Source organism: Myotis yumanensis, unplaced genomic scaffold (assembly GCF_028538775.1).
Source record: "Myotis yumanensis isolate MYYU_CA2020_CCGP unplaced genomic scaffold, mMyoYum1.0.hap1 SCAF_2, whole genome shotgun sequence".
Taxonomy (NCBI): Eukaryota; Metazoa; Chordata; class Mammalia; order Chiroptera; family Vespertilionidae; genus Myotis; species Myotis yumanensis.
In genome coordinates, this window is record NW_027223753.1 from 207,625,203 (window position 1) to 207,653,176 (window position 27,974).

Here is a 27,974-nt window from a genome sequence, read left to right on the forward strand (position 1 = left end):
GCAATCTTACACTATCCTCTGCAACATATATCATCCATACATATATACCTATATTTCCTCTCCTACTAGTTTAATGTTGGCTGATATCTGCATTCAGAGTTCAGTATGACTATATTAATACTGTTTGCTGTTGAGCCTTGTTTTGGTTTATGGTTACAATTCCTTTAGGTACAACTTTCAGCTTTTCTTGGAGTCAACTGCCTTGTTTTTCATTTGCTTGGGTTTTCTGTGTTCCTATTGCTGCTTCATCTGAAACTGTCTGCCCTGAGTGTAAAGTTCCTCCTATCACAGTCAGGTACTGTGCTAGCTCCCCTTGTGGAGATGACCCTCTGGGCAAAGAGCTTGGACATTCTCTAAATTCCAAGGAAATGATTCGCTCTCTCATTTTGATGGAACCATCTACTGGCAGCCGGGGAGCTTGCACATTTAAAATGTTATTTCTTATATTTGATTCATCGTTTGAATAGATAGAATTTGAGATTGAAAATCATTCCTCTGTTTTTTTTGTTGCTGGAAGTTTTTAAGATCATCTCTATCCTGATGTTCTCAAATTTCTCAACAACATGCTTGAAGTGTTGGTCTCCCTCCTCCACACACCCCATCCAATTTATTGTGCTGAGCACTTAGAGTAGTACTTTTTTCTAGTAGTTACTGTTGTATCACAAACTACCCAAACATAGTAGCTTAAGTTTTGGAAGGATTCAGCTGGGTAGCTTTCCCTTGGGATCTCCCATGCAGTCAAAGTCGGGTATTGATTGGGGCTGCTGTCATCTGAAGGCTTGACTAGGCTGGATGTCCAAGACAGGTCACTCACATGCCTAGCAGGTGATGTTGCATTGTTGGCTGGGGGCTCAGCTGCGGCTTTCAACCCGAGGCTGTATGTGACCTCACCATGTAGCTTGGCTTCCTCAAGTAAGTTGTCGCCAGGGTAGTTGGACTTCTTTTTTTTTTTTTTTAAATATAATTTTATTGATTTCAGAGAGAAAGGGAGAGGGAGAGATAGAAACATCAATGATGAGAATCATTGATTGGCTGCCTCCCGCATGACCCGGACTGGGGATCGAGTCCGCAACCCGGGCATGTGCCCTTGACCAGAATCAAACCTGGGACCCTTAAGTCTGCAGGCCAACGCTCTATCCACTGAGCCAAACCAGCCAGGGTAGTAGTTGGACTGCTTACCGGTATATGGCATCTGAGGACTCCACCAAGCCCAGCTTTGGAGAACTCATGCAGGATCACATCCACTGCATTGTATTGGTTCCAAACATCTGGTTACAGATTCAAGGGACAGGGCATAGATCCCATTTCTCAATGGTGACACATGTTAAGACCACCACATTTTAGGAAAACCTGTGATGTGGGAGGTGATGGAGGTATCTTTAGAAAAACAATCTACCATACTTTGTCAATCTGGATAATACCCATTTGGGGGTATTTTGAAATTAATATATCCATCCACTCCACTATTTCCCTTTGGAACTCCTTCAGATGTTTGACATGTGGATGGATATAATTTTCTTTCTCTTCATTTTTCTAATGTCCTTATCTTTTTAGCTTATCCTAAACTTTCTCTATTTCATCTCTCTAGTGACATTTTAAATTTTCTGCCATGTATATATATTTTTTATTCTGAGAATCATTTTTCCTTAATGTTTCTTATTTAGAGAATCCATTTATTCAGTGTATGCTTTTGGAGTATTTATATGCCAGACATTGTTTCAGGTGCTAGGGATAGAGTAACAAACAAAACAAATTTCAGCCTTCATAGGCTTATATTTTAGTGAGCAGATAGGCAATAAACAAGAAAAATATGTAAAACATTTGCTGTGCAAATTGGTGATGAGCATGGAGTTAAGTAAGGCCAGGAGGGAATGAGTGTGTCAGATGGTTCTTGTTTCATGGTGCAACGTCTTATCTCTGTGTTTGTCAAAGTCCTCTTCCACACCTTGCATCACCCCCATTTCTCAAATTACCATTTTCTGTGTTTTGTTTTTTTGTGGTGGAGGTTTTTCTCAAATCTGGCTCATGTTGATGATGGGGGGCTCTGAGGAGCTCATTGGAAGCTCTGTGTCAATGGACACAGCCTGCCAAAGGATAGGCTTCTCTGCTTTCCTACTAGGTCCCAGCCGCCAATGTTTGCGGGTGCGGGTCTTTTTTTGAGGGGCGATTTGCTATAGGGCCATCCTCCTCCTCCTATCTGAAGCCGTATGGCTGAGTGGGAGAAGTGGGACTGGGCTCCCACGTGAGTGTACTTTCAGTGCCCTCAGCTGTGCCTTGTACCTCAGTTCATTCCTACCCTGGCTCAGCTGCTGCAGGCTTCATCCAGGTAGGGGAAAGGATATATGCCACACTGCTCCGTACCCAGCTTCCTACCAGTTCTCCCAGTTTCTGAGCCTTCCTGGGGTTCGATGGCAAAGACTGGTCTCTTTTCTTGATGGCTTCCCCCGACACATAGGTTTCAGCCTTCTCTGGCTTGCTGTCAGTTATCACTACAGCTCACATTCCTTGACTTTATAATTTTGTTGACCTCTCTTATTTACTGCTACCTCCTCTCACATTCTTTCACTGTGAATTTTTATCTCTGTTATTACTTTACTAGAGGCCCAGTGCATGAATTTGTGCACCAGTGGGGTCCTGGCTCTCTGACATCCCCCAAGGGGTCCCGGATTGCGAGAGGGTGCAGGCCAAGGGACCCCACTGGTGCACGATCAGGGCCAGGGAGGGATGTGGGAGTTTGGCCAGCCAGGGAGGGACCATGTGTAGGGCTCCAGGGTGTGTCTGGCCCATCTTGCTCAGTCCTGATGGGCAGGACCCCGGCAGCAAGCTAACCTACCAGTCGGAGCGTCTGCCCCCTGGTGATCAGTGCACATCATAGCGATCGATTGAGCAACCTTAGCATATTATGCTTTGATTGGTTGACTAGATTACTGGACAACTGGACACAGCATATTAGGCTTTTATTATATAGGATGTATGTAGCGTTTAGGTGGGAAGTAGAAGTCAATGACTGCGCTTGGCATGACGTTTACCTGGACCCCCAACACACACACACAAATAGTCACGGGGGCACATCTAATCAATTCTCAGACCTCTCTACAATCCCTCCAGAACTTCTGCACAGATCACCAGGTCTTCTCTGCTAGATGGGAAGCTGTCGGTGCCCCTGGCTCATCCTGGAAAATGTTCCCTCTGGGATACTCCCTAGTTCAGCGGTTCTCAGTGGGTCGCGACCCCTTTGGGGGTCTAACGACCCTTTCACAGGGGTCACCTAAGACCATCGGAAAACACATATATAATTATATACTGTTTTTGTGATTAATCACTATGCTTTCATTATGTTCAATTTGTAACAATGAAATTGGGGGTCACCACAACATGAGGAACTGTATTAAAGGGTCGCGGCATTAGGAAGGTTGAGAACCACTGCAGTTGATCTCATCCAATCTTACCTTTCCAAATACCACCTGAAAACAAATGACTCCCCAGTTCACTAGCCTTGTCCTCTCTCCAGAACACCAGCCTACTAACGCATCCACTTGAATGTCTCATGGGCATCTGTCGTAACATGCCCCCCAGTCTAAGTTGAAGATCTCCCCCAAACCTTCGCTACTGGAGCAAACTCCCTCCCGCACTCGCTCACCTCGAGCCGCGGCCTGGGCTCCCGGCCTCGCTCCCCACAGCCAGCCAGCCACCCGCCCTCCGGAACTTCTGCGGGGCGGGACCCTCGGGGCGGGACCTGCCTCATCGCCTCACAGCCGCTCCGCCCCGCCGAGCACTCCCGCCCCTCAGCCCTGGTGGCGGAGCTTCGCCCCACTCGTCTCTCGGAGGCGGAGGCGAACACCGGAAAGCGGCGTGACTGGCGGCCCGCGCCGCCCCGCCCCGCCCCCAGGTGCAGGGCCCGCCCATCGAGTCCCGACCTAGCGACGCTCAGCCCCGGCCCGCCCCGCCCGGCCCCGCCCCCAGGTCCCACTGGCCCACTCGCCCAGTCCCCGCCTACACAACTGGCCTCCTCATGCCCTGGCCCCGCCCCGTTCATCCATGCCCCGCCCACCAAGCCCAGGTCCCACCCCACGTCCCAGGCCACACCCTCTTGACTCAGGTCGCGCCACCACTGCAGTGGCTGGGCACGGCCGAGGGCCCACCCCCGCGGCGTTCTGATTGGCTGCACGGGCATCTTCCCACCGCGCTTCGCTTGATAGCCGGTGGCGCGCCTGTGGTGGGTCCCGGCTCGGTGTGCAGGTTGCAGAGATCCCGGCGGCCGTCATGACCGAGGGCACGTGAGTCCTCGCGCTGGGTGTCCCACCAGAAGGGAGAGCGCGGTCGGGGCGCTGAGGAGGTCCCGCGTGTGCGGGGGCCGTCTGGGGTCGGGGCCGAGGAGAGCCGGGTGGGTTGGGGGTCCTGGGGAACCTGGTGGCCGGCGCCTCCGCTTGCCACGACAGATAACGGGGCAGCAGCGAGAGGCCGGAGTGGCGCTGAGAGTGTTTCCTGCCTGCGCGTTGCTGGAGGGGAGACCTCCGGGCTCTGAGCTAAAGAGGAGGCAGGATGGCCACTCGTGATCGTTTCCAGGTGTCTGCGTCGTCGAGGGGGACCCTATAAGACAGAGCCCGCCACTGACCTCAGCCGCTGGCGACTCAGCAATGAGAGGGGAAGGCAGGTGTGGACCTATTTGCAAGAAGAGGACCACCCCGCCCGCGGGCAGACTGCGCTGGAAGCTCACTCCGTGGGACTGGACACGGTGGGTGCTCGAGGGCTTCCCACACAGCCGGGGGCTCCTGCTCACGCTCCTGATCCTTAGCCGGGAGCACCGGTAACCCGCAGGGAGTTTCCAAAAGCTGCCCGTGGAGGGTGTCTTCTTCCTTGTTGAAGTGGGAGGGATGTGCAATGTGGGGCCGGGGCCACCTGCCACTGAGGCTGGTTCCTGCGGGAATCAGCTGGTTCTGCATAGGGCGTGAGTTGAATTTGCTTCAATTCCTCTATCAGTAAGTCGTCTGTAAGAAACTGCTCTATTTTATTTTTTTATTATTCAGAAAAAAATGTTGTTGGTTTTGTGTGTGTTTTTAATCCTCACCGGAGGATATGTTCTTACTGAACTTAGAGGGGGAGGGAGAGAGAGAGGAACATCGTAGAGGGGGACCCCATAAGACACAGCCCACTGCTGACCTCAGCGACCTGGGTGTGTGCCCTCACTGGGAATCCAATCTGCAAACCATCTGGGGCATGCGACAACGCTCCAACCAGCCGAGCCACCCGGCCAGGGCAGAAAAAATGTTTTTGATCCAGTAAATGTCATAGAAGAAATTCAGCTAGTCAGAGAGTATGCAGTATAAATGGGTCTCCTGGTTGTGCCCCGGCCACCAGTTGCTGTGTGGTCCTCTGGCCCCTTCCTGTGAGAGAGAGGCCTGAATTTCAGGTCTGCGCGGGCATGGGGGCCCCACCCCACGCTCTCGGGCACTTGGAGAAGTTGTGAAGAAATTTGCAAATATGTTTGGCTGGAAAGCGAAACCATGAGAGCCCGGAGCTGTCCTTTTACTTCGCTGAGAGGATAATACCATCATCAAAGAGTTTCAGATTTTTTTCATTGAAACAGCTGAGACTTTTAAAGTAATTCAGATTCATTATTTCGGCCTGGGCTGTAAGCGATGAGGGCTCCTTTAGCCTGGCCACAGACCCCCTCAGGTCTCATCTCTCTTTTCTTTTGCAGGGGAGTTACTTTAAAGACTTGCCCAAAGCCCACACAGCCCATGAGGGGGCTCTGAATGGGATGACATTTTACATGGGGCTGCAGGCCGAGGACGGGCACTGGGCGGGTGATTACGGCGGCCCACTCTTCCTCCTGCCAGGTAGGAGGGTGCTGCCCCGGGCCCGTGGGCGAGGCGACCCTGGGGCATCATTGGGGTACTGGCCTGACCTGGTTCAAGCCCTTGGTGTATGTCTGTGGTGTGAATGCGCAAGCAGCTTTGCACCCAGGAGCTCACGTGGAAAAGGGCTTGGGGGAGGGGTTACCCTGCACCTTAGTTATCCTGGTGTTGGTGCTGGGAGAGGGGGGGTGAAGGCACAGCCAGCCCAGTGTTGTGACAAGGGAAGCAAGGGCGCTCTGGGGATGGGGGAGGGGTGGCTCTTGCGTCCCAGGCACGCCAGGCGGAGGGCTGAGCCTGTGCAAAGGTGCTGGTGGCAGGCAGGGTGGTCAGTGGGTATCTTTAAGCTCTCTGTGGGCTGCTTTGGCTTGTGAACGCACCTTGAAGGAGCTCAGCCAGGTGAGCTACAGGTTCGGGTTGGTGAGTGCCAGGAACATTGCTGCTGGGCCCTCCCGGCACGGAATTAGTTTGGCTAGACAAGACTATTGCACCCTAAAAAAACAAAAACAGAAAACTGTTGCATCCTGTAAATGTTTCTCTAAAGAAACACTTAGTCTTTTGGCATGGACTTGCCCTTGGGAGCAAGTCAAGGGCTCTGTCTTCTCTTCGGCCCACCTGGAGCCTGTGGGGACTCTTCCCCTGGTCTGCGTTGACCCTGGGCAAGGCGACAGGACTTCAGATGCCTCGGCCACCTCACCTGTGACATGGAGAGGATGGGAATCTGTTTTGAACATATGTGCACATATGTGCATCACTGTGGTGAGCACTGGTTTCAGGGTCCAGCGGAGCAGCCTTCCCAGGCTTGTTTCTGTGCCAAGGAGAACCTTGGGAATAGCTCCCTGTCAGGAGGGGTCCTCAGGAGGAAAGGGGCTGGGATTCGCAGTGCCGAGTGCCTGCTCCCAGGGGCAGACATCTTTTCTGTCCCACAGGCCTGCTGATCACATGCCACGTGGCGCGCATCCCTCTGCCAGCTGGATACAAAGAAGAGATGGTGCGGTACCTGCGGTCGGTGCAGCTCCCGGACGGCGGCTGGGGCCTGTGAGTCTGCTCGGCCCTGTCACTGCCCATGTGTACATACGTGTGCACAGATGTTCTTGTGTAGGACATGCACCTGTCGAGGGGCGGGGTGACTGTAACTGTGGACCTGGCATGGGTGGGGGAGTGGTCAGTGTCCCAGCTTGTGTTATAAATTGGTTGCATGACTCGCTTAGAGACCTGAGACTCTCACCTGCAGTGAAAATCATCTGGCTGTTATCATGAAGGCAAAAGGAAATTGTCTGCAGCTGGGGCTGGCCAGCTCTCCCTCGTCTCAGCCTGCCTTTGTGTGGCAAGGCTTTCTCTGGGATCAGGACCCTCCCCCAAGGTGGTCACCTGCCTGCCCACCCTGGTTGTGGGCTCTGGTGGGCCAAATCCATACCACCGGCCTCCATTACAGAACCCTAGGGGAACAGCTCAGCCTTTCTCAACAGGGCTGTGAGCCCCAGCTCTGGCCTGTGGGTCCCAGCACGTCATGACAGATGCTGAGGTGTCACCAGTGCCGTATGACTACACAGGGTGGCAGCGTGCCCTTACACGTTGCCCTGCACTGTGTTCTGTGTGCCATGGTGCTGAGTGGGGCTTAGATGGATTATGTTGATTGAGGTGTGGGCAGTAAGCAGAGGAGGCAGGCAGGTTCTGCAGTGCCGGTTTTGATGTCATGGGAGGTGGCTGTTCTGGGTGTTTCTTGTGTCGTCCTGTTATGTCAGTGTAGGATGTGTTCCATTCCTGTGCCTGGGACCTGTGCTGCTGGGGTGGCTCCAACTTGGGTAAGAGTGTCACTGACAGCCAGGTTGGAGCCCCGCCCTGCCTGCTAGGTGGGCACACATATGTCAGGGGCAGCCATAAGTGGCCCTAAGAGAAGGCCGAGCATGTGTGCTCACTGCCCCTCATCGCCTCCTGAGGACATTGAACCGAAAGCATTGCTTAATTTCTTGGAAGTAATAAAAGATGTCCTTTTCCCACCCTGTCTCCCGCTCCTATAGGCACGTTGAGGACAAGTCCACGGTGTTTGGGACTGCGCTCAACTATGTGTCCCTGAGAATCCTGGGTGTTGGGCCTGACGATCCTGACCTGGTGCGAGCACGGAACCTTCTTCACAAGAAAGGTATGCCCTGCACAGCACATGCTGAGGGTCCGGGCTACTTTGCTTAATGAGTTCTTGCAAATGAGAGATAGAAAGATGCCCCTTCACCTGAAACAGTGGGCGAAACACGTGAACAGGGAATTCATCAAAGCAGAGAAGTAGAAGCGGTGTAAGCTTACCAGTAGTTTTTGAAAAAGCAAATTAAGATAACCATATACCCACCTGTTTGCTGGGTGGGCTCTAGCAGGTAGCACCTCTCCCCCTGCCTGTGTGCTCTGAAGGCTGTTCATGGCAGCCCTGGGGAGGCTCCATGGCTCCCGCTGACCAGAGTCCTTTCTTGCTGCTCTCCAGAGCCTGACAGGCCTCACCACCTGTCTCTCGTGGCCACTCCTCCGTCCACCTGTCCTCCTGCTCCGGTGCTCACACACAGGGGCTCCTGTCAGCTCCTGGAAGTCCCTTCGCGCCTCAGGGCTCTGCATGCTGCTTCCTCTGCCTGGGATCCTGCCTTCCACCCCACCCCACTGCTGTGGGAGTTCCTCCTCGTCCTTCGCCTGGCCCCTGGGATGTCCCTCCTCTGGGAGCCATTCCTAACCTGTGTGCATGCTAATGAAATCCCACAGTCCTCTCACGTGTCGCGCTTGCAGTGACTTCCTATTAGCTTTTGGTCTCACCAGCTGCTTTCAGGCTCCTTGCCTAGGGAGGGAATGTGTTTGGGCCACACTTGCTTCCCTGGTGGCTCCTGGGTTTTTTACTTCTGAACACATAAGTCTGGGCGAGGCCTCCTTGTGAAGCACAGCCGGGATGGTGTTTCTGTGCCTGGGACCTGTGCTGCTGGTGTGGCTCCAACTTGGGCCAGAGTGTCACTGACAGCCAGGTTGGAGTCCCGCCCTGCCCGCTGAGTGGGGACACACGTCAGGGGCAGCCATAGTGGCCCTCAGAGAAGGCCGAGCATGTGCGCTCCCTGCCCCTCATCGCCTCCAGGCCCATGTGATATAGGCTGCTGTGTGCATCTGGGCCCCTCACCTTCCCAGGTAGCTTCCTGTGTGTCTCCTTCCTGAAGGTAGGGCTGTGAATGCCTCTCCTGCGGCTGCACACACTCATGTTGGGGAGGCTGCTGATCCAACCCTGTGGCTGTTGTGTGGGGTTTGGAAGCCTTTGCCCTCAGTTCAGACAAGAAGGGCACGCGTGACTCCCAAGGGTCCAGTTGGAGGGAGATAACATGGGCCTGTTCTCTCTCCAGGTGGAGCTGTGGCCATCCCCTCCTGGGGGAAATTCTGGCTGGCTGTCCTGAACGTTTACAGCTGGGAAGGCCTCAACACCCTGTTCCCGGAGATGTGGTAGGCTCGCCTCTGCGGGGTCGTGGCAGCCCGGTCCCTGCTGCCCTACTGAATGGAATGACAGGGCCCTTGGTTCCTGCCTGAAGAATATTGGAAGGAAGGAGGGTGGTACCCTGGGTTGGGCCATGTGGTGGGTGGGTCACCCTGCTGGGCTGTTACAGGGCCCCTGGAGCATTGTCAGCAGGGTGCGGTCCCTCAGGGAGCATCGGGGCGGTTGAGGGGGGGCTTGTGTTAGATGACTTTGGTGGAGGAAGGGCGCATGGTGAAGGGGCCACTGGGGAGTGACAGCGGGATCCTGCTGGAAGGGCGGAGGGCCCGGCCTCCACAGCCTTGAGGTGGCGTGGTGGTGGCAGAGGGACAGCAAGGTGAAGTGGGCAGAGGGGCTCTGTTACTCAAGGTTAGCCAGTCTGGAAGGGGACGGCGCGTGTCTTGGGGCCATTACAGCATTCCTCACTGGCGGGCTTGCCAATTGGACGTGAATCTCACCGGTGTGTAAGGCGTAGGCAAGGAAAGGCAGCAGGTGCCAGGAGCCTGAGGCTGCTGTCAGGGAACTGTGTTGTCTGTGCCCGCCATGTGGTGGGGCCCCTGCAGTCACTGCTGGTCTTTGCTAGAGTGTTTGGAGGGGTGTGGCTTAGAGAGTAAAGGGTAGGTATCCAGGATGGAGGACCTGAACCCACAATGTAAAAAGAAAAGCACACCCTTTAAAGTGAGTAGAGGAGCTCTTAAGAGAGTGAGGGAACTGGCTTCAGGCTGGGGATCACATGCCCGACTCTCATGACTGGGAACAGGGAGGATACACGCAGCCCTGTGCCTCCCTGGGCCCCCAATATGAGGACGAGGGCTTGAAGGGGAGGGTAGAGAAAATACCCCCGGTACTCACCCACCCGGGAAGGTGGCCTGGCTATGCTGATGTCAGAAAACACATGTGTGAAGGTCATGATCAAAGGCTCAGGCCGAACCGTCTTAAGTAAACTTTTCATTTTGGAATAGTTTTCAATTTCCAGAAAAGTTGCAAAGGTAATCCAGACCTGTCCCAGAGACCCCTCACCTGTTTCTCACTATTAACGTTCCATGTTATCGTGGTTCGTCTGTCACTACTGAGAAACCACAGACAGTCCTGAACCTTAGGACCGCGGTCTCCTGGCTTTAGGATGCATTTGGCTGAACCAGAAGGGGCCTGCACCCTGGGGCACCCAGGGAGGGGGTTTGACCGCTTCCCTTGAGAGCATGGTTGTGCTCGGCCACTCTGAGTCCATGTTTGGGAGGCCTGGGGCTGTGGTGGTGCTGATGGCGGGGCTGGGGCTCCTGTTTACCCACTGTCCCCCCGCAGGCTGTTTCCTGACTGGATGCCTGCACACCCCTCCACACTCTGGTGCCACTGCCGTCAGGTCTACCTGCCCATGAGCTACTGCTATGCCACCCGGCTGAACGCCGAGGAGGACCCGCTGGTCCAGAGCCTGCGCCAGGTGAGGACCTGGGCCTGGGTCATCCTCAAGGTCGGCTGTGCTCGCCCTGGTCCCATGGGCCCACAACGCTGAGCCCCCTGAGGTTAGGGCAGGGGTGGGCAACCTTTTTGTGAGTGCGTGCCAAAACCAGCAAAATCTCTGACTCAAAATTCTTCTGCGTGCCAACCCTAATTTTTTTTTTTAATTTTAAATAATGCATTTATTAATGTTAGTACATTAATCATTCAAAAAAGGGGCAGTCAATATCAAATATATCTAGATAAGATGTTATGAAGTCAATCCCAAGCATCTCTCATCTTATTATTATTATTTTTTTTTATTGCTTAAAGTATTACAAAGGGTATTACGCGCGCGGGGGGAAATCTGCGCCCCACAAAGTCTGCAGCCATTGGGGCCAGCGTGACCCACAAGTGGGGAAGGGCTCCTGCAGGGCTGCTGGCAGAAGGGAACACTACAAATAAGCCAACCCTAATTTTTTGAGAACATGTTACACCTACTTGATATCTCTTAAGGTGTACATATGTGAAGAACCTTGAAGAAATAATAAAATTCATTCGAGCGACAAAAACACAGTATATGATGGTGAAAAAATACATTTATTTTTAATGTATACATGTTATGTAAAATTATTTATTTATCTAAGATGCACCTACACTGAATTTATCTGAAAAATAAGTCGATATTAAGAAAAAATTGTAAATGGAAGATTGATTATAAGAGAGGGTTTCGTGTGCCAGCAAAAGTTACTGGCGTGCCATGTTTGGCATGCATGCCAGAGGTTGCCCACCCCTGGGTTAGGGTGAGGCCTCCCTCTCTTATCCCCTTAGGAACTGCCCAGAGGGGCTCTTGTGGTGGGATGGGGCGCAGGCACCTGTCCCTGGGAAGCAGGCCCTGAGTGGGTTGGGGTGCGGGGTGTGGATCAGGGCGTGCCCTCGGGGGGCAGAGGGAGAAGACAGCTATAGGCAGCGGGTGCTGAGGTGCTGTCACCCCCAGGAGCTCTATGTGGAGGACTATGCCAGCATCAACTGGCCGGCGCAGAGAAACAACGTGGCCTCTGACGATCTCTACACGCCACACAGCTGGCTGCTCCGTGTAATGTATGGTGGGTGCTTCCCTGGGGCTGGCTGGGCCTCCCTGGGGTCAGCTGACACCTGAGGTGGCGATGAGTTTACTCTCTCATCGTCATGTGGGTCATGTGGTGAGGAGCCCGCTGTGTGCGCCTCGTGTCCAGCAGACCTGCCCTGCCCTTGGAGTGATCCTGGGGCTTGGGCCCCTAGATGAGAGAACTGGGAGCTGAGGGCCTTGGAGGGCGCAGTCATTGCTCCCTGGGGGAGAGACGCAGTCCAGGCTCACCTCCCTGTGGGACCCTGGGAGACCGGCACTGCATACGGTGTGCGGGGCCCTGGGTGGTCGCTGGGTCCCTGTCCCGTCAATGCTGAGAAATAACTGGGTTTCTACTCACGGAGCCCTCCTAACATAGCAGGGCAGCATGCCAACGTGAGGGGGCAGGCAGGGTGTGGGGTGTGAGGGGCATGGGGGGACAGCAGAAAGGAAGGCAGAGCAGGGCAGGCTGGAAGGGCCCAAGTGGCCCTGTGCCTGGCTGGGCTGAGGCCAGGAGCTCCTCTGCGCCCCGTGCTTGCTGATGCCCTTGCCTCCACAGTAATCCTCAACCTGTACGAACGCCATCACAGCACCAGCCTGCGGCAGCGGGCCGTCCGGAAGCTGTATGAGCACATTGTGGCCGATGACCGCTTCACCAAGTGCATCAGCATTGGCCCGGTCAGTGCCACTAATCTGCTGGGTGTCAGCTTTGAGTGGGCCTCGACTGCAGCCCTGGGGTGGGCGAGGACCCAAGGAGGAAGGCTCAGAGACTGGTCTCTGGGATTGGGAGTAGGGGTCTCCCTGCAGGCGACCCTCTGCTCCAACAGGACCCCATTTAGTCCCCACCTGTGTGCTTGGCCCTCCTCCCACCCCCACCACCTAATGCAGTGGTTCTCAACCTTCTGGCCCTTTACATACAGTTCCTCATGTTGTGACCCAACCATAAAATTATTGTTGTTGCTACTTCATAACTGTAATGTTGCTACTGTTATGAATTGTAATGTAAATAATCTGATATGCAGGATGGTCTTAGGCGACCCCTGTGAAAGGGTCGTTCGACCGCCAAAGGGGCGCGACCCACAGGTTGAGAACCGCTGACCTACTGTGTCTGAACACTGCTCTTTGAGGCCACTTTCTCAGGATCTTTCTGGCCAACCCCACTCCTAATAACTCCTATCTGCCCTTCTCTTATGGGGGTGAGAGCAGCAGGGGTGCGTGGGTTCCATCCTGGATCCTGCCGAGCCCCGTGACGTAGAACTCTCATTGCTCTGAGGTTCTGGGCTCCTGACCTGGCTTTGCCTTGTGGGGCCAGGTGTGGACACACCTGTGGGACCCTGTGGCCAGGCGCACAGCGGCCAGTGCAGGGTGGGGGAGGCCGGCTCGAGGCCATGGGCGACGGGTGCAGGAGGCAGAGCAGTTCTGAGCCCCTGGCGGGGCGTGACTGGGGCTTCGTGAGGTGCGCCCAGTCGGTGCAGTGCCACCCAGCCCCACTCCCGACCCTGCTCCCGGCACTTTCTGGGCCTCCTGGGAGCCCAGTGGATCGAAAATGATGATACCCCACAGCGCAGTCAGTTGTGTTTCTTTTATTATTATTATTATTATTATTTTTTTTGGTGCCCTTGACTGGAATCGAACCTGGGACCCTTCAGTCCACAGGCTGATGCTCTATACACTGAGCCAAACCAGTCAGGGCAGTTGTGTACCTTTTAGCAGCACTGTGACTCTCGGCTTTGATTTAATGTACGTAAAGCATGTTTGACAGGTTAGATGTAGGCCTTAGGAGATCCCAGAGTGGAAGGTCTGGGCCTCTAGAACATGCCATTCTGAGCAGGGAGGTCTGGCCTGCATCTCCCCTGTGCCCCTCTGTCCCCAGGAGCCCACTCGGGCACCCTGCTCGCTTGCCAGTTCGCTGGGCTCACACCTCTTACAGGTCTCCCTCCCTCCTCTGCGAATACTCTGCCCCTTCTCACTTCCCTCGGAGACCAGGTTTCCTGGACACCACGGGGGCTCTGTCTCAGGCCTGGAAGCAGTGTGTGCTTGGGAAATGTGGGGTAGACCAGAAGGCCCGGCCTGGCCTGTGGGGGCTGTGCTGGGCCCTCGGTGGGGTTGGGCGACCTCCTCATGCCCAGCAGGTGTGAAGCAGAACCCTGACAGGCCCGTCTCCTGCAGATCTCAAAAACCATCAACATGCTCGTGCGCTGGCGCGTGGACGGGTCGGCCTCCTGCGCTTTCCAGGAGCACGTCTCCAGGATCCCCGACTACCTCTGGTGAGTGTGGCGGGAAGGGCCCGGTTGGTTGGTGTCACGCTTTGTCTCTGACTGGCGTAGCTGAGAGCCCAGGGAAGATGTTTGTGGGCCCCGCAGCCGCAGCGGCAGGCGTGTGACTATCTCTACCTTCATGTCCCAGTGAGGGTGCCGTGGCGTCTGGTGTGACGCTGGAACCAGTAGTTTCAGGGTCGATGGAAGCTGAGGAGGGTTGTGTCTGAGTGGAAAGGTCCACCCCTTAGTGCAAACTGGGTGCTTCTAGGAGGCAGAACCAGGAAGCCTGTGAGCGGACAGGGCAGCTTCAGGCGAATGTCAGGAAGGCTTTGGTGACAGGGAGAGCTGGTCAGTTATGGGTTGTGCCTTGGAGGGGTCTCCTGCCGCCCCCTCACCCGGCTGGGGAGAGGGGGCTGTCCTGAGTCTCCTGCCCATTCGGGCTCTGGGCACCGCCTGACTCCAAGCTCTTTGTGCTCTGCTCCCTGACCTGGCTTTTCTCTTCACAGGATGGGCCTCGATGGCATGAAGATGCAGGTGAGAGCTGCAGGGCCGGCTGCCGGCTTCCTTTGCAATCATTCCTGCCTGTGGGTTTGTTGAGATTTACAGATCACTCCTAACAAGGCCTGGCAGTGTGATGAGCGGCTGCAGTCCCTCCATCCTGTCTCAGAGGGTTCATGGCGCGCCTCCAGGGCTGGGAAGTGTGCAGGAGAGCCCGGAGCCCTCGGGTTGTGGGAGCGCTGAGGGTCAGAGTCCTCCAGGGTCGTAGGAACACAGGGGGTCTGCAGCCACCATGCGGGAGCGTCTGTGAGCCAGAGTAGTTCAGGATTGCAGGCCAGGAGCGGACAGTGACCTCAGAGCCCACACAGTAGCCTGACTAATGAACTGCAGGCCTCTGGTAGGAAGAGAGCCCTGCTCCCAGCCTAGCACCTGCAGAGCTGCTCCCACCCTCAGGGTTTATGGCTTCCCTGAGATGCACTCCCCTGCGCCTTTCTCTGCAGGTGTCCCATTGGTTTGTGTAGGTGATCTGACACCATCACCCTCTCCCCTCCCGCCCCCCCCCCCCCATCCTCCAGCATATTTCCTGTTTGTGACCTTGGGGTGGGATGCCACAGTGCAGGGCTTCCTGGGCTGACCTCCTCCAGCTACAGGGGCCCTGGAAGCAGCAGGCCTTGGAGCCGTTGGGCCACCCTGAGGGGTTTTGTCTGCTGAACCCGCAGGGCTCAGTGTGGGAATGCCGGGGTTCCAGCTGGGGCCTTGGGGTGCACAGGCCACTGGGCCTTTGGGACGGGGCATGCACGGGACCAGCGCTCTCAGTGCAGAGCTCACCTCGGTGCCCTCCAGGCAGGCCCTGAGCCCCTCTCCCAGCGCCTGACTCCCACACTGCCAGTCTCTTGTAAAAGGATTTTCAAAACATGCCAACTGCCCTTTCACGTCCCAGCGCTCGAGGGCTTCTTTGTCTTTAGGAAACGTCTATGCCACCGCGGAGTCAGGGATGCCTTAGTGTGGTTTGTGCTGGGCTTGTGGGCATCCGGATTAGAGCCCAGTGGCTGATGCTCTCTGCTAGCCATCTCCCAAGTGCCTTCTTTCCTGGCCACCTGCCCCTACAGCAGTGGTTCTCAACCTTCTGGCCCTTTAAATACAGTTCCTCATGTTGTGACCCAACCATAAAATTACTTTCGTTGCTACTTCATAACTGTAATGTTGCTACTGTTATGAATTGTCATGTAAATATCTGATATGCAGGATGGTCTTAGGCGACCCCTGTGAAAGGGTGTTCAACCGCCAAAGGGGTCGTGACCCACAGGTTGAGAACCGCTGCTCTAAAGGTTCCACCTTCTGGATCCGACCGGTTTCTTCCTCTGGGCCCTGTATTTTCAGCAAATCAGCGGTTAGGCCCCGAGGGTTGATGTCCTTCGGGTTTCTTTTGGCCAGGCAGTTTTCCTGGTGGTGCGAGTTCTTCCCACACATCCCACTGGGCCCCGATCCTGCTGTCCTGTTAGCGCCGCAGGTGGTCTGGGCTCAGGTGTTTCCACTCCCATCCCAGTTATCCACATGCCTGTCACAGTCCTGCTCGGCCTTACTGGGGTTTGGTCATCGGTGCTCTGGTGGGATCTCAGTGTTGACCAGTGAACCAGGCTCCCAGGTTGGATTGCGGGGGCCTTCCTAGCCCCTTCGAGGCCTCAGCCAGGCCTCACCACTTCAGAAGTGGGGGTGTTTCTGGTCATCACAGTAGGGCCAGAGGCTGTCATAGGGTGGATAGAGGCCACAGGCAGTGGAGACCACAGGGGTTGGCTGTCAGAACCCTGAAGTACCCTGACACCGTCCTTTCTGGGCTGGCGGCCCGATGAAGGCAGGTGGGGCTGTCTGCAGGACCAGCCCCCGCAAGCCATCATGGGCTTTGAAGGGTGCTCCTGCCTCTTCGAGGGAGCTGGTGGGAGCCTCCGGCACTGACAGATTCGGAGAGGCAGTGGGCGGCTGGGAGGACGCTGCCTGGCTGCTGCAATGGTTCACTCTTTGTATGCAGGGCACCAATGGCTCGCAGGTCTGGGACACCTCGTTCGCCATCCAGGCGTTCCTGGAGGTACGTGGCTGTTTTCTTGTTCCTCGGCCTCCAGCTGATCTTCCTGTGCACCTACCCCTGTTCCCAGGACACAACACCTGCTGACGCTGACTCTTCGCTCTCCTGGGCTCCAAGGCCTTGGCGATGGATCGGCTGAAGCTGGGCCTTGCCTGGGCGGTGGGCTGGCTTGGAGGCTTCTGGAACAGGGAGGCTGGAGGGGCTGCCCTGGGAGACATGGCAGTGGGGACTGCTTCAGGCTCTTGTTAAACCCAAACTGCTCCTCCTGGACACTTTGAAAAGAGCCACTGAGCATGTATTAGAGAGAAGCGGGAGCGTGTTTTTATTCTGGTGGAATGAGGTCATGGAATCCTGGGGAGCCCTGAGGAGGGGTCAGGGCTATGTGGGGCCGGGCTAGCATATGTGAGGTTTGCCACGGACAGGTCAGGACCCTGTGAGTGTGGGTGGGTGGATGTGGTGTGGACATCCCTCCTGCCCACACCATTTTTCCATCACGTCTTTCTGCCTTATCGGCAGACACCTAAGACCCCGGTGGGTTTGTTCCTGGTTCCCAGCTGTGGCAGCCGTCCGGAGACCAGCCTACCCCACAGGCTCCTGTGGCCAGCAGCTCAGCTTCTTCTCTCTTCCAGGCGGGCGCACACCACAGGCCCGAGTTTTCGTCCTGCCTGCAGAAGGCGCACGAGTTCCTGCGGACCTCACAGGTGGAACCCTGGGGGGTGTGAGGGGCTTTCCATGGGCAGAGGTTTCCCTTCCCACCCTGCCTTCTCCAGGTCAAGGGGTGCCTGATTGTGTTTCCCAGCAGTGGGTAGGGCTCTGGGCGGTGGGCCGTGGGGGTGATGCCCCGAGGACCACAGCACCCGACTCCCCATGTCCTGCTGTGCTAGCCCCGCCGCGGTGTCTGGTGTGGTGGTGACATGTTCCCTCCTGTGCTTTCCATGCGTGCCCTTCATACACTTCCCAGGTCCGAGAGAACCCGCCCGATTACCAGAAGTACTACCGCCAGATGAACAAGGTACCTGCGTCGTGCCTGCTGCCCCAGGCCCTGGGAGAGGCCGCCTGTTAGCTGGGTCGGGCCTTTTAGGAGGGCTCCTCCCTCAGTGTCCTGGGGCTTCTTGCTCTTACGGGTGCATGTGTGGGTTCCAGCGATGCTCCTGAGACACCCCGACTGAGGTGCATGGCTGAGGCAGCTGAGCCATGTGGCCTCTTCACATGCTATGTGCACGTCCGTGCCCGAGATGCTTCCAGACAGACACACGTCCAGATGTGAAATAAGCTGTTGGGCTGTGAATTAGAGTGATGGGGGGAGGAGAGAGGGCAGAAAGGGCCGTTTTCTCATGTGTGTGTGAGAGTGGACAGCTGTGGCTGCATCCCCCCAGGGGGTCAGGAGAGTGCCTGTGGTCCTTTCTTGTGCCCAACGTGTGGTGGGGTGTGAGGGTGACGCTGGGAGAGGCTATAGTCCGTGGGGTTCTTGTGCTAGGAGCTGGAGGCCCATACACGTGTGTGTGGCTTGGGGCTGTGGCTCCCCACGGGTGTGGAGGGTGCATTGGCTTTGGGTGATCCACCCCCCAGTCACAGTCTCTGCTCTCCAGGGCGGCTTCCCCTTCAGTACTCTGGATTGTGGTTGGATCGTCGCCGACTGCACAGCTGAGGCCTTGAAGTCTATCCTCCTCACGCAGGAAAAGTGTCCTTTTGTCACCACGCACGTCCCGCGAGAGCGGCTCTTCGATGCTGTTGCTGTGGTGAGGCTGCTGGGCACGGGGCTCTGTTCCCCAGGTGCTGGGGGCGCCGTGCACGCAGGGGTCCCTCAGGTCCCATTAGTGTTGCAGAGGAGCTGTGCACCCACGTGTACTTCCCACAGGGTCTGTACCAGCCAACATTCAGGGCCAAGACCGTGAGCCAGAGGGGCACGTCCTCTGATGGCACCTGTGCTGGGCCAGCAGGAGGTCCTGGCTGGGTGTGTGCGGAGCCCTGTGCTTCCCAGTGGGTGTACGAGCCTTGGGCTGGTCTGGGGTGGCTGCTGCGGCCCTGTTTTCTCTCTAGTTCTGGAGGCTCCTTCGGGAGGACTGGCGGTCTCCACTGGGTATCTGGTAAAAGAGGACACGCCTCTCAGCACATCCATTTCAGTGCGTGTCGTACAGCGAAGGGCACGTGGTTCCACAGCACATACATGACTTATAAATGCATGAGTGTGTCAGGGTGTGTTCCCAGACAGTTACTTATGGTGTAGCTGGTCGAGAAAGGTTGCAGCCCACACTCAGGGCCCCTGAGAGTCTTGGTCTGATGTGAAAACTAGCCCCCTGCTCACCCCTGCCGTCAGCTCTTAGCCCTGAGTGCTTCCGAAAGCCCACCCACCGAGCCTCGGCTGCTCGCACATGCTCAGCGCTCACAATGTGTGGTCTCTGGTTTTAGTTGCTGAGCACGAGAAACCTGATGGGGGGTCTCTGGTTTTAGTTGCTGAGCATGAGAAACCCTGATGGGGGGTTTGCCACCTACGAGACCAAGCGTGGAGGGCACCTGTTGGAGCTGCTTAACCCCTCGGAGGTCTTCGGTGAGTGGCTGGCCTGTGGGCGTGTGGGCACAACCGGGGCCCTGCCTGCCCAAGGCAGATTCCCTGACCAGAGTCCTGAGGTCTTTCCCCCGGCCAGGGGCAGTGCCCACAAAGGCTCTGGAGCAGCGGTTCTCAATCTGTGGGTCACGACCCCTTTAGGGGTCGAACAACCCTTTCACAGGGGTCGCCTAAGACCATCGGAAAACACATATATAATTACATATTGTTTTTGTGATTAATCACTATGCTTTAATTATGTTCAATTTGTAACAATGAAATTAGGGGTCACCACAACATGAGGAACTGTATTAAAGGGTCGTGGCATTAGGAAGGTTGAGAACCACTGCTCTGGAGGATGATGGCGGATCCTTTAAGGAACCCCCCAATCACTGGAGTGTTCCGTGCTCCCCGACCTCCACAGTTGGCTGTGTTGCCCCTGCCGTAAACGGAAAGCTGTGGTTCTGTCGCAGAGTCACAGCCGGCTCTGGCCCGAGCTGGGCCGACTCCTGCTCTGTCCTCCTGGAGACTCCCTGCCTCCTGATGCTCCTGCAGGGGAGGTGTGGTGGGTACCCTCTCTCCCTGTTCCTCGTGTTGAGTGTCATCGTTCTGGTCTGTCAGGGCCAGTTCTTTACCCTGCCTTTGTGTGCCTCTGTACCCTTCCTATAACTGAAACATGGTCCAGTGGAGGGTTTTCAGGGTGGGTACAGCTCTACTGTGTGCTCCCTCCTCCACCCTCCGCTGGCCTGGCTGTCCCACAGCAGATGGGCCTCTAGGTCACTCGGTCACCAGGTCACTTGTGCAGATGCCACCTGGTGGCTGTGTCCTTGGGCTGGTCACTGGTGGCACCTTCCTCGCTTCCTCCAGGGGACGGTCAGGCTCTTGATGAGCCTTGCAGGCCCCGCACGTTACAGCGTGTGTTCTTCACGATTTGGCCTGAATCGCCGAGGTGAAGCTCACAGGCCTGGATCCTTCCCTTTCACAGGGGACATCATGATCGACTACGTGTATGTGGAATGCACCTCGGCCGTGATGCAGGGGCTGAAGCATTTCCACAAGCAGTTTCCGGAGCACAGGCCGGGGGAGATCAGGTAAGGGCCCGCCGCTCAGCCACAGGTACACCAGCTGGGTCAGGAGCTCAGGCTCTGCCAATAGACATTGAGGGCTGTTGTCCTTTAGAGGCCCATCATATAAAGGGGCCCTGGAGTGAAGCTCATTTAGATATGAGAGGGGTTTACACCTGGTTGTACGCCCTGAAATGCATCAGACACATGGACTGGGGGCTCCAAGGAGCACAGTTATAACAGAAGCGAGTTATTTTTCACATCTTAATAATGTTACGGATCCGTACCCCCAGCTCCACCTGTGTCCACATGTAGTTTTATTTTATTTATTTATTATTTAAAAAATATATTTTTATTGATTTCAGAGAGGAAGGGAGAGGGAGAGAGAAATAGAAACATCAATGATGAAAGATAATCATCTATCTAGTGGTCGGCAAACTGCGGCTCGTGAGCCACATGTGGCTCTTTGGCTCCTTGAGTGTGGCTCTTCCTAAGCCTTAGGAGTACCCTAATTAAGTTAATAACAATGTACCTACCTATATAGTTTAAGTTTAAAAAATTTGGCTCTCAAAAGAAATTTCAGTCGTTGTACTGTTGATATTTGGCTCTGTTGACTAATGAGTTTGCCGACCACTGATCTATCCGCTGCCTCCTGCATGCCCCACACTGGGGAATTGAGCCTATAACCCAAGCATGTGCCTTGACCGGGAATCGAACCATGACCTCCTGGTTCATAGGCCAACGCTCAACCACTGAGTAATACCGGCTGGGCCGACATGTAATTTTTAAACCTTCTTGTTGAAGTCTGACATGGGCAGAGCAGCATGCAGACCCTCTGTGTGGTGCCTGAGGAACTGTCGTGAAGTGGACAGAATGTGTGGCCACATGGGCACACACATTGCCGAAGCTCCCTCCCCTCCTGGTTCTGTGGCTGCTGGGTTCCTGCACCCGAGGACCCAAGTGGGGACTCCCAGGCCTGGCTTCCTTCCCTCGGCCTCCTGCTTGGGAGACCAGGCCTGCGGAGCAGCTGTTCACACTGTTCTTGGCCATCAGCACGCGCGCTGAGTGCAGGTGCCACACTGTTCCCATGCTTGTCATGGGCCCACGGGGCTGCTCGTGCTTATTAATCATCCTGCTGTGAACACGTGTTATCTTTTGGGCACAGAGGATGTTCAGGAGTGACATGCTGTGTCACAGGAACATGCTGCTGGTTCCTGAGTGGGACAATTCCCTGTCGTGTGTTTCATGGTGAACCTGGTGGAAGCTCAGCTTGGTCCTAAGCTTTCCTTTTTATATGTTGGGTTAAATTTGAGGTGTTTTGTTTAGAATTTTTACAACTGTGGTTGTAAGAGAAACTGGTCTGTAATTTTCCTTATTATAATGTCTCCGTCAGGGTCTCCTGTGAAGGATGCTGGACAGTATATTTTCTTTTTATGTTCTCAGGAAGAATTTGTGAGATCTCTGCTATTTTGTCCTTATGTTTGGAAACTCCATCTGGGCCTGGAGTTTTCTTTGTGGAAAATAGTAATAGTGGCATCTTTGTTGTATTTCCTGATTTTTTAAAGGGGACTGCTTCTAATATTTCTCCATTAAGAAGGATATTTGTGGTAGGTTTTTGGTAGTTAACCTCTTTTCTGGGTAACAAAGTTCTTTTTTCTAATTTGTTAAGTTGTTTCTTTCCCTCTGTTGTGAGCAGGTATTGTGTTTAGCAAGTGACTTTTCAATGTCTATGAGATGATTATGTATTTATCTCCTAATGTCCTGGATGACTCTTGTAGACTTTTCTAATGTTAAAACACCTTTGCATTTCTGGAATGAACCTGACTTAGTATATCTCTACCATGTTCAGTTCCCAATATTTAGTTAGAATCTTGCATCCACATCCGTGGATGCCGAGTTGTGTCATAGCCACAGGGGCACGTGCCTCGCCTTCCCTATCTGGCCGTGAAAAGCTAATGCTGGGTCCCTACAATGAAGTAGGGAGTGTTTCTCCTCTTCCTAGTCCATGGAAGAGTTTGTGTGAGATTAGAATGCTTGTTCGTGATAATTTAGTAGAATTCACTTATAAAACTTCTAGGCCTGGGGTTCTTTTTCTGGGAAAAGTTCACATTTTTGACTCATGTCTTTAGTAGTTATAGGACTATTCAGGATCTCTGTTTCTTCTTGGGGCCATTTTTGATAAGTTAATTTTCCTGGTAATGTATATATTTTGTTTAAATTTCAAATGTGTTGTCTCAACTTTTCCCATTTTATCTTAACTTTGATTTCCGTTATAACTATAGTCATACTACTCTTTTCATTACTGATATAATTTATTTGTACCTTCACCTCTGTATTTGTTTCCTATTACTGAGTAACAATACTACTACAGAATTGGCTTAAAACAATGTGCAGGGATCACCTCCCAGCTCCTGGGTCAGGAGTTCAGGCTTAGCTGGGCCCTGTCACCAACGGACGGCCGTCTCTCCTGAGCATTGACTAAGGAAGATCTTCTCGGAGCTCGTGTGGTTGTGGGCAGGTGTCCAGTCCTGTGCAGTGTCAGCCTCAGGGCCTGTTTGCTTGCTGACTGTTGGCTGGAGGCCACCCTTCATTTCTGGCCCCGAGGGCCTCTGTGCGGCTTTGTGAGAGCCAGCAGGGGGAGAGAATCGAGAGAGAGGGACTCTGCTGGCCCGAGGAAGGCCAGCGTGTCACGCAGTGTGGTCAGAGGAGTGATGTCCCATCAGCTCTGCAGGAGCTGACGGATGACATGGGGTGAGCCCCGAAGGCAAGGGTCACGGCACCTCAGGCTGTGCTTGTACCTCCTCTCTGGCCTTTCCAGAGAACTGGTCTCTTTATCTGAAGTACCAGTTAGACTTGCGATGGAGCTTCTCTGTTCTCTAAACCTTTTGTTTTCTCTCTGATTTTTAAATTTCTTTGTAAAATTTCATCTTGTGTGATTTACCTAAGCCCCTGTCACTGACATTGTTTTCAGGGATACTGATCCTGTTGCAGCCGCTTCTAATGTTGGTTCCTCCCTCACTGTTTGCTTCCTTCTTGCATTTCTTTAACTCCCTCCTGTGTCCTAGTTGCTGGTATCTCCTCTCTGAGCTGTTGGTTTATTTTTACATATTTTTTAAGGGGACACCATGCTTATTTTTTTTGAGACTATAGACTGGATAGAACTGAGCACATTGCTGTTTTGCTGGAATGTTCACTGGGCCATCCTCTTGTGTTGCAGGGAGACCCTCGAGCAGGGCCTGGAGTTCTGTCGTCGGCAGCAGAGGGCTGACGGCTCCTGGGAAGGGTGAGTGAGGTGTGTGGGCCCCGGACACGGCTGCACTCACGGTGCGCACGTGCTGCACCAGAGGGCTCTGGCAGGAGGCTGCCCGCGACAGATTTCTGGTGGACCTTGTCCCTTGTGAATGCCGGGCCTTCCCCCTGGCGGTGTTTGGCGAGTGTATGGGGCATGCTCGGTGGCCTGTGCCTTATTTGTTGGGTCTGATTATTCACGCCCTCCCCTCTGGGTTTAGATCAGTTCTTATCTTGCTCGTGGTTCCAGTGGACGAGCTGTACCCGAGGGCTGTGGGCAGGCTCGCCTCATGGTCTAAAGCTCTGCAGCTGGTGTGGCTGGTGAAGGCCACGTGGATGTTTCTCTTGAAAGTAACCACAGCCTCCCCATGCTGGACGTGTCCGTCCTCTCACATCCGCTGAGTGAGGCTTGGGCAGCTGAACCTCCGTTTCCCGTGTCTCCCTCCAGCTCCTGGGGGGTTTGCTTTACCTACGGCACCTGGTTCGGGCTGGAAGCTTTTGCCTGCATGGGGCAGATTTACCGCGATGGGTGAGTGCGGGCATTTGCCCCCTGGTGGGATGGGGTCTTCTCAGTGTGAAGCTTTGCTGGGGAGTATCTTCCTTTGATGTTTGACTTTGGGGGTGTTTTTACATTTTTTAAAACAGTGGGAGTGGCTACAGTTTAGGATACTCTCTGGGTTGCATTGAGGGAAGGGCGGAGGCCTCAGTCCGAGCTGTGTCCAGCGGCCTCATCCAATTCTGCTTGGCTGGGTGGGTGTTCATGGGGTGGTCATGGCAATGAGGCTGCCTGCAGCTACAAAGCTTTTCACTTTATCCATGGTGGGGTGACCTCAAGTGCAGCCCCCCTCCCCACAGCCCTAAGGAGGCCCGGCCAGGGTGAGAACCCAGGGGCCTGGGACTCCCACTGTGTGACGGTGTCTTGTGTCTGGTGTCTGCAGGACTGCCTGTGCAGAGGTCACCCAGGCCTGCGACTTCCTGCTGTCCCAGCAGATGGCGGACGGAGGCTGGGGCGAGGACTTCGAGTCCTGTGAGCAGCGGCGTTATGTGCAGAGTGCCCAGTCCCAGATCCATAACACGTGCTGGGCCCTGATGGGGCTGATGACCGTCAGGTGGGGGCAGACAAAGGAAGGACACTGAACTTGGGGACTCGGTCGGGATGTGGGCAGCGGAGCTGTGCGTGCAGGGATGGGAGGAGGTGAGGTTGCAGGGTTCCTTGTCCAGAGTTATAGGTCTGTCTGAATCAGTGGGTTCCTGCAGAGAGGCTCACTACCCACAGCTGTGCTCCGTGGTCCTGCCTGTTTCCACAGTAGAGCTCAGCCATGTGTGTGCACAGGCAGGTGCACACACAGAGGTGTACATGTGCAGACATGCAAACATGGGTCCACAAACTCATGCACATGTAACATGCCCATGTATGCATACATGGGCATGCACAGTAGCCCAGTCTGTGCTGCCCTGTTGGTTCGGGGCCATTTGGGGAATCTTCCCAAAACCCCGTACCAGTTAGGCCAGGTTAGTGTGAGCAGGGAACGGGGTCAGGGACCGGCCCCCAGTCTGCCTCCCACAGCTGAGTTTGGTCCTGAACCTGTGAGATGAGCAAGGATTAGCACTGGTGGTTTCTGTGGCTCTTAGGGGGCCTGAGCACCAGTGGGCAGAGGGGCTTGGCTTCCTCCTCTCCTGGGGGTGCAGAAGAACAGTGCCTCATGGCAGAGCCAGAGCAGCAGGTCTGGGGCAGGCGGGGCTCCTCGTTGCCCATGTTCAGGCGCTGCCCACCTGGCCTGCTCGCCTCCACACTCACTGTATCCTCTACTTCTCGGGGTGAGCTGTGCAGCGAGGGCCTGAGGTGCACTGGTTGTCCCTAGTGGTGTCGATACCTCGTGCATGGCGGGTTAGGTTTTCACATCTTTGTCCCGTGCTGGGCTGTGAAGGGTGAGGGCCAGGTTTTGGCTGCAGCCAGTGGCTGTCTCATCCACAGAGCGGTGATGGTGTGTTCACCGCCTCTTCTTCCGCAGGCATCCTGATGTAGAGGCCCTAGAGAGAGGAGTCAGATGTCTGCTCAGAAAACAGCTCCCCAATGGTGATTGGCCCCAGGTATGCTGCGGGGGCTCTGACCTCAGTTTCCTATCCCCTCCTGGCCCTGTGTCCCTCACGGGGGGCTCGTGGGCGGGGGGATTTGAGATTCAGAGACATGACTCACGAGAGGCCTGTGTTGAAAGCAGATCTAAGCACTAGCTTGAGGGGCGGGGCTGGTGATGCCAGGACGCTGGATGGAGGAAGCCCTCAGGCTATGCCTGATGGGCCCTTTCACTGCCAATCCTTGTGGACGTGGGGTCACGAGGTCATGTGAGGTTAACCCCCCTCTCTGGATGAGTCTGGTGTTGACATGCCTGTGCAGGACTGGTGACCAGGCAGGAGGGTGCTGCAGGTGGAGGGGTCCGAGAGCTGTGATGTGGCGGGAGGACTGCTGTTGGGGTTCTGCCTCGCTGACTCTCCCCACAAGCTGCCCAGCCCTCCACCTGGGCTCTTGGGTCAGGGAGCCCCTTGCCTACGTGGTGGAGCCTTTGAGTTTAAGTCCCTGTGTCCTTTCAGGAAAACATCTCCGGAGTCTTCAACAAGTCCTGCGCCATCAGCTACACAAGCTACAGGAACGTCTTCCCCATCTGGGCCCTCGGCCGCTTCTCCCGCCTGTACCCCGAAAGTGCCCTCGCTGGCCACCCTTGAGAGGGGGCCTGTGGGTGGCGGGCACAGGCGTCCTGTGGGGATGCTGAGTGAGATTGGAGCATCTTGCCGGGACATGGGTGCCCTGTAGCCCTGCCCCTCACTCCCTCACTCCCCACTTCTGGGGTGAGTCCAGGGACCAGGCCTGCCTAGGGGCATGGCTGCGGGGCTTGGACGGCTTTCTTGACCAATAATAGTTCTCAGCAGTTGTGCCTTATCTGCCTCCTGCCCGGAGCTGGGCTCACCCCCCGGTGGCTCTTCCTGTGTTTCTTGTCTGTTGGACTGGGAGGTGAGAGCAGGGGCAGAGGGGCTGGGCCTGCCTCTTTACCATGGCCACCCAGGGCTCAGTGAGGACAGGGACCAGACATGCCAACACTGCCCCAGATCTCCTCCATGCTATATCGAGGTGCAGCCAGTTTGTGGGACCCAGTATCCCCATCTTGAGAGTTTATAGTCCTCTCATAATGACAGAAATGCACAGCCAAGCATAACAAAGAGTAGGGGTCGTTTGTGGCTTGTGGTTACCACCCAGGGGCATCGCTGTGTGCCAGGGACAGCTGAGCACCCAGCCTGTCAGTCTTTGCCCACAGAAGTTGGCCAGGCAGGTGTGATGCCCAAGGCACTCGAGTGACTGCCGTGACCCTCCCACCCTAGTTTTCTCTGAGCTGAAGTGGGAGCCAGATTTCCAGGTGATGCTTCTTGGGTGGTAAACCTCTCAGTCCCCCTCTGGCTAGTCTAAACCTTTCTGGTTCAGTGTGCATGGACTTGGGGCTCAGAATGGAAAATCAGGGACCTGGGTTTGCCTTTGACTTAGCGGATGAGCAGCTCACATACTCACGGCCTCCCTGGGGGTGTAGCTGTGAGGAGTCACCAAGAGCTTTGATAAGAGTAAAACTCAGGCCTGGTGAACGCCCAGAGGCCCCACCCCAACACCACCTCCACCTGCAGTTTCTCTGTGCTGCCTCCTGGACTGATGGCAGCTCCACCCTGCGCTCCCCTGGCCACCTCCCCTCCCAGACAGCAGACAAATGTCTGAAAGCCCCGCTGCCCTTGTTGTTACCTGCCCAGAACCTGCCAGGGCCCGAGGCTTTGCACATGTGGCCTTCCTCCTGCTGCTCTCGGCCCTGGGCCCTGTCCCGGGCTGTCCAGGCTCACCAGCTTCTCAGTTTCAGGGAGCAAGAGTAACTGCCTGAATATAAGCAGGTGCATCTCCATTTCTTTCAGGGGAAAATATTTGCCTCAACCTGATTAAAAATCAAGTTCTCTATCCTGGCTAAATCATTGAATAGTCTTGAATTCAAATTATCTTATTTTCAGTGATCAGATTTTGAATATTATGCTGGGAAATTTTTTCTGGAGTCATACTAGCTTTTCTGCATTCAGCATGATGTAAACTTTATACCCTTTCCTTTGAGGAAATGTTTAACTTGCAGTGGAAACTTACCTCTAAAAGACTACTTTTCCTTAATAACATAATCATTGTTGCTACATCAGTTTAATTGAGGCAATAAAAATGTTTAAGAGCCCTAGTCGGTTTGACTCTGTGGTTGGAGCATGGGCCCTCGGATTGAAGGGTCTCAGGTTTGATTCTGATCAAGGGCACATACCTCGGTTGCAGGCTCGATCCCCGGCCCCTGGTCGA

General features: G+C 54.9%; 1 protein-coding gene across 2 annotated transcripts; it reads left to right on the forward strand.

Annotated features, from left to right (window-relative positions):
- The first annotated feature begins 4,197 nt into the window (after positions 1–4,197).
- On the forward strand, positions 4,198–27,861 carry LSS (lanosterol synthase). 2 transcript variants are annotated; one of them, XM_070407034.1, is made up of 22 exons: positions 4,198–4,277; positions 4,567–4,735; positions 5,702–5,840; positions 6,785–6,893; positions 7,877–7,998; positions 9,218–9,314; positions 10,645–10,780; positions 11,774–11,882; positions 12,441–12,559; positions 14,051–14,148; positions 14,646–14,673; positions 16,664–16,720; positions 17,347–17,418; positions 17,679–17,729; positions 18,307–18,456; positions 19,169–19,265; positions 20,248–20,353; positions 23,544–23,609; positions 24,063–24,143; positions 24,553–24,723; positions 25,627–25,705; positions 26,204–27,861. In XM_070407034.1, exons 1-22 carry the CDS (start codon positions 4,264–4,266, stop codon positions 26,333–26,335), a joined length of 2,202 nt encoding a protein of 733 aa, XP_070263135.1. In that variant the 5' UTR covers positions 4,198–4,263; the 3' UTR covers positions 26,336–27,861. The 2 variants fall into 2 exon arrangements, with proteins under 2 accessions (XP_070263135.1, XP_070263136.1); XM_070407035.1 differs by lacking the exons at positions 4,198–4,277; positions 4,567–4,735 and adding an exon at positions 5,045–5,601.
- Positions 27,862–27,974: the final 113 nt, after the last annotated feature.

Bases quoted from the DNA above. Each gene is read 5' to 3' on its own strand.
- LSS (XM_070407034.1), top strand. The intron at 7,999-9,217 runs GTATGCCCTGCA...TTCTCTCTCCAG, and splicing joins GAACCTTCTTCACAAGAAAG to GTGGAGCTGTGGCCATCCCC. The intron at 17,730-18,306 runs GTACCTGCGTCG...TCTGCTCTCCAG, and splicing joins ACTACCGCCAGATGAACAAG to GGCGGCTTCCCCTTCAGTAC.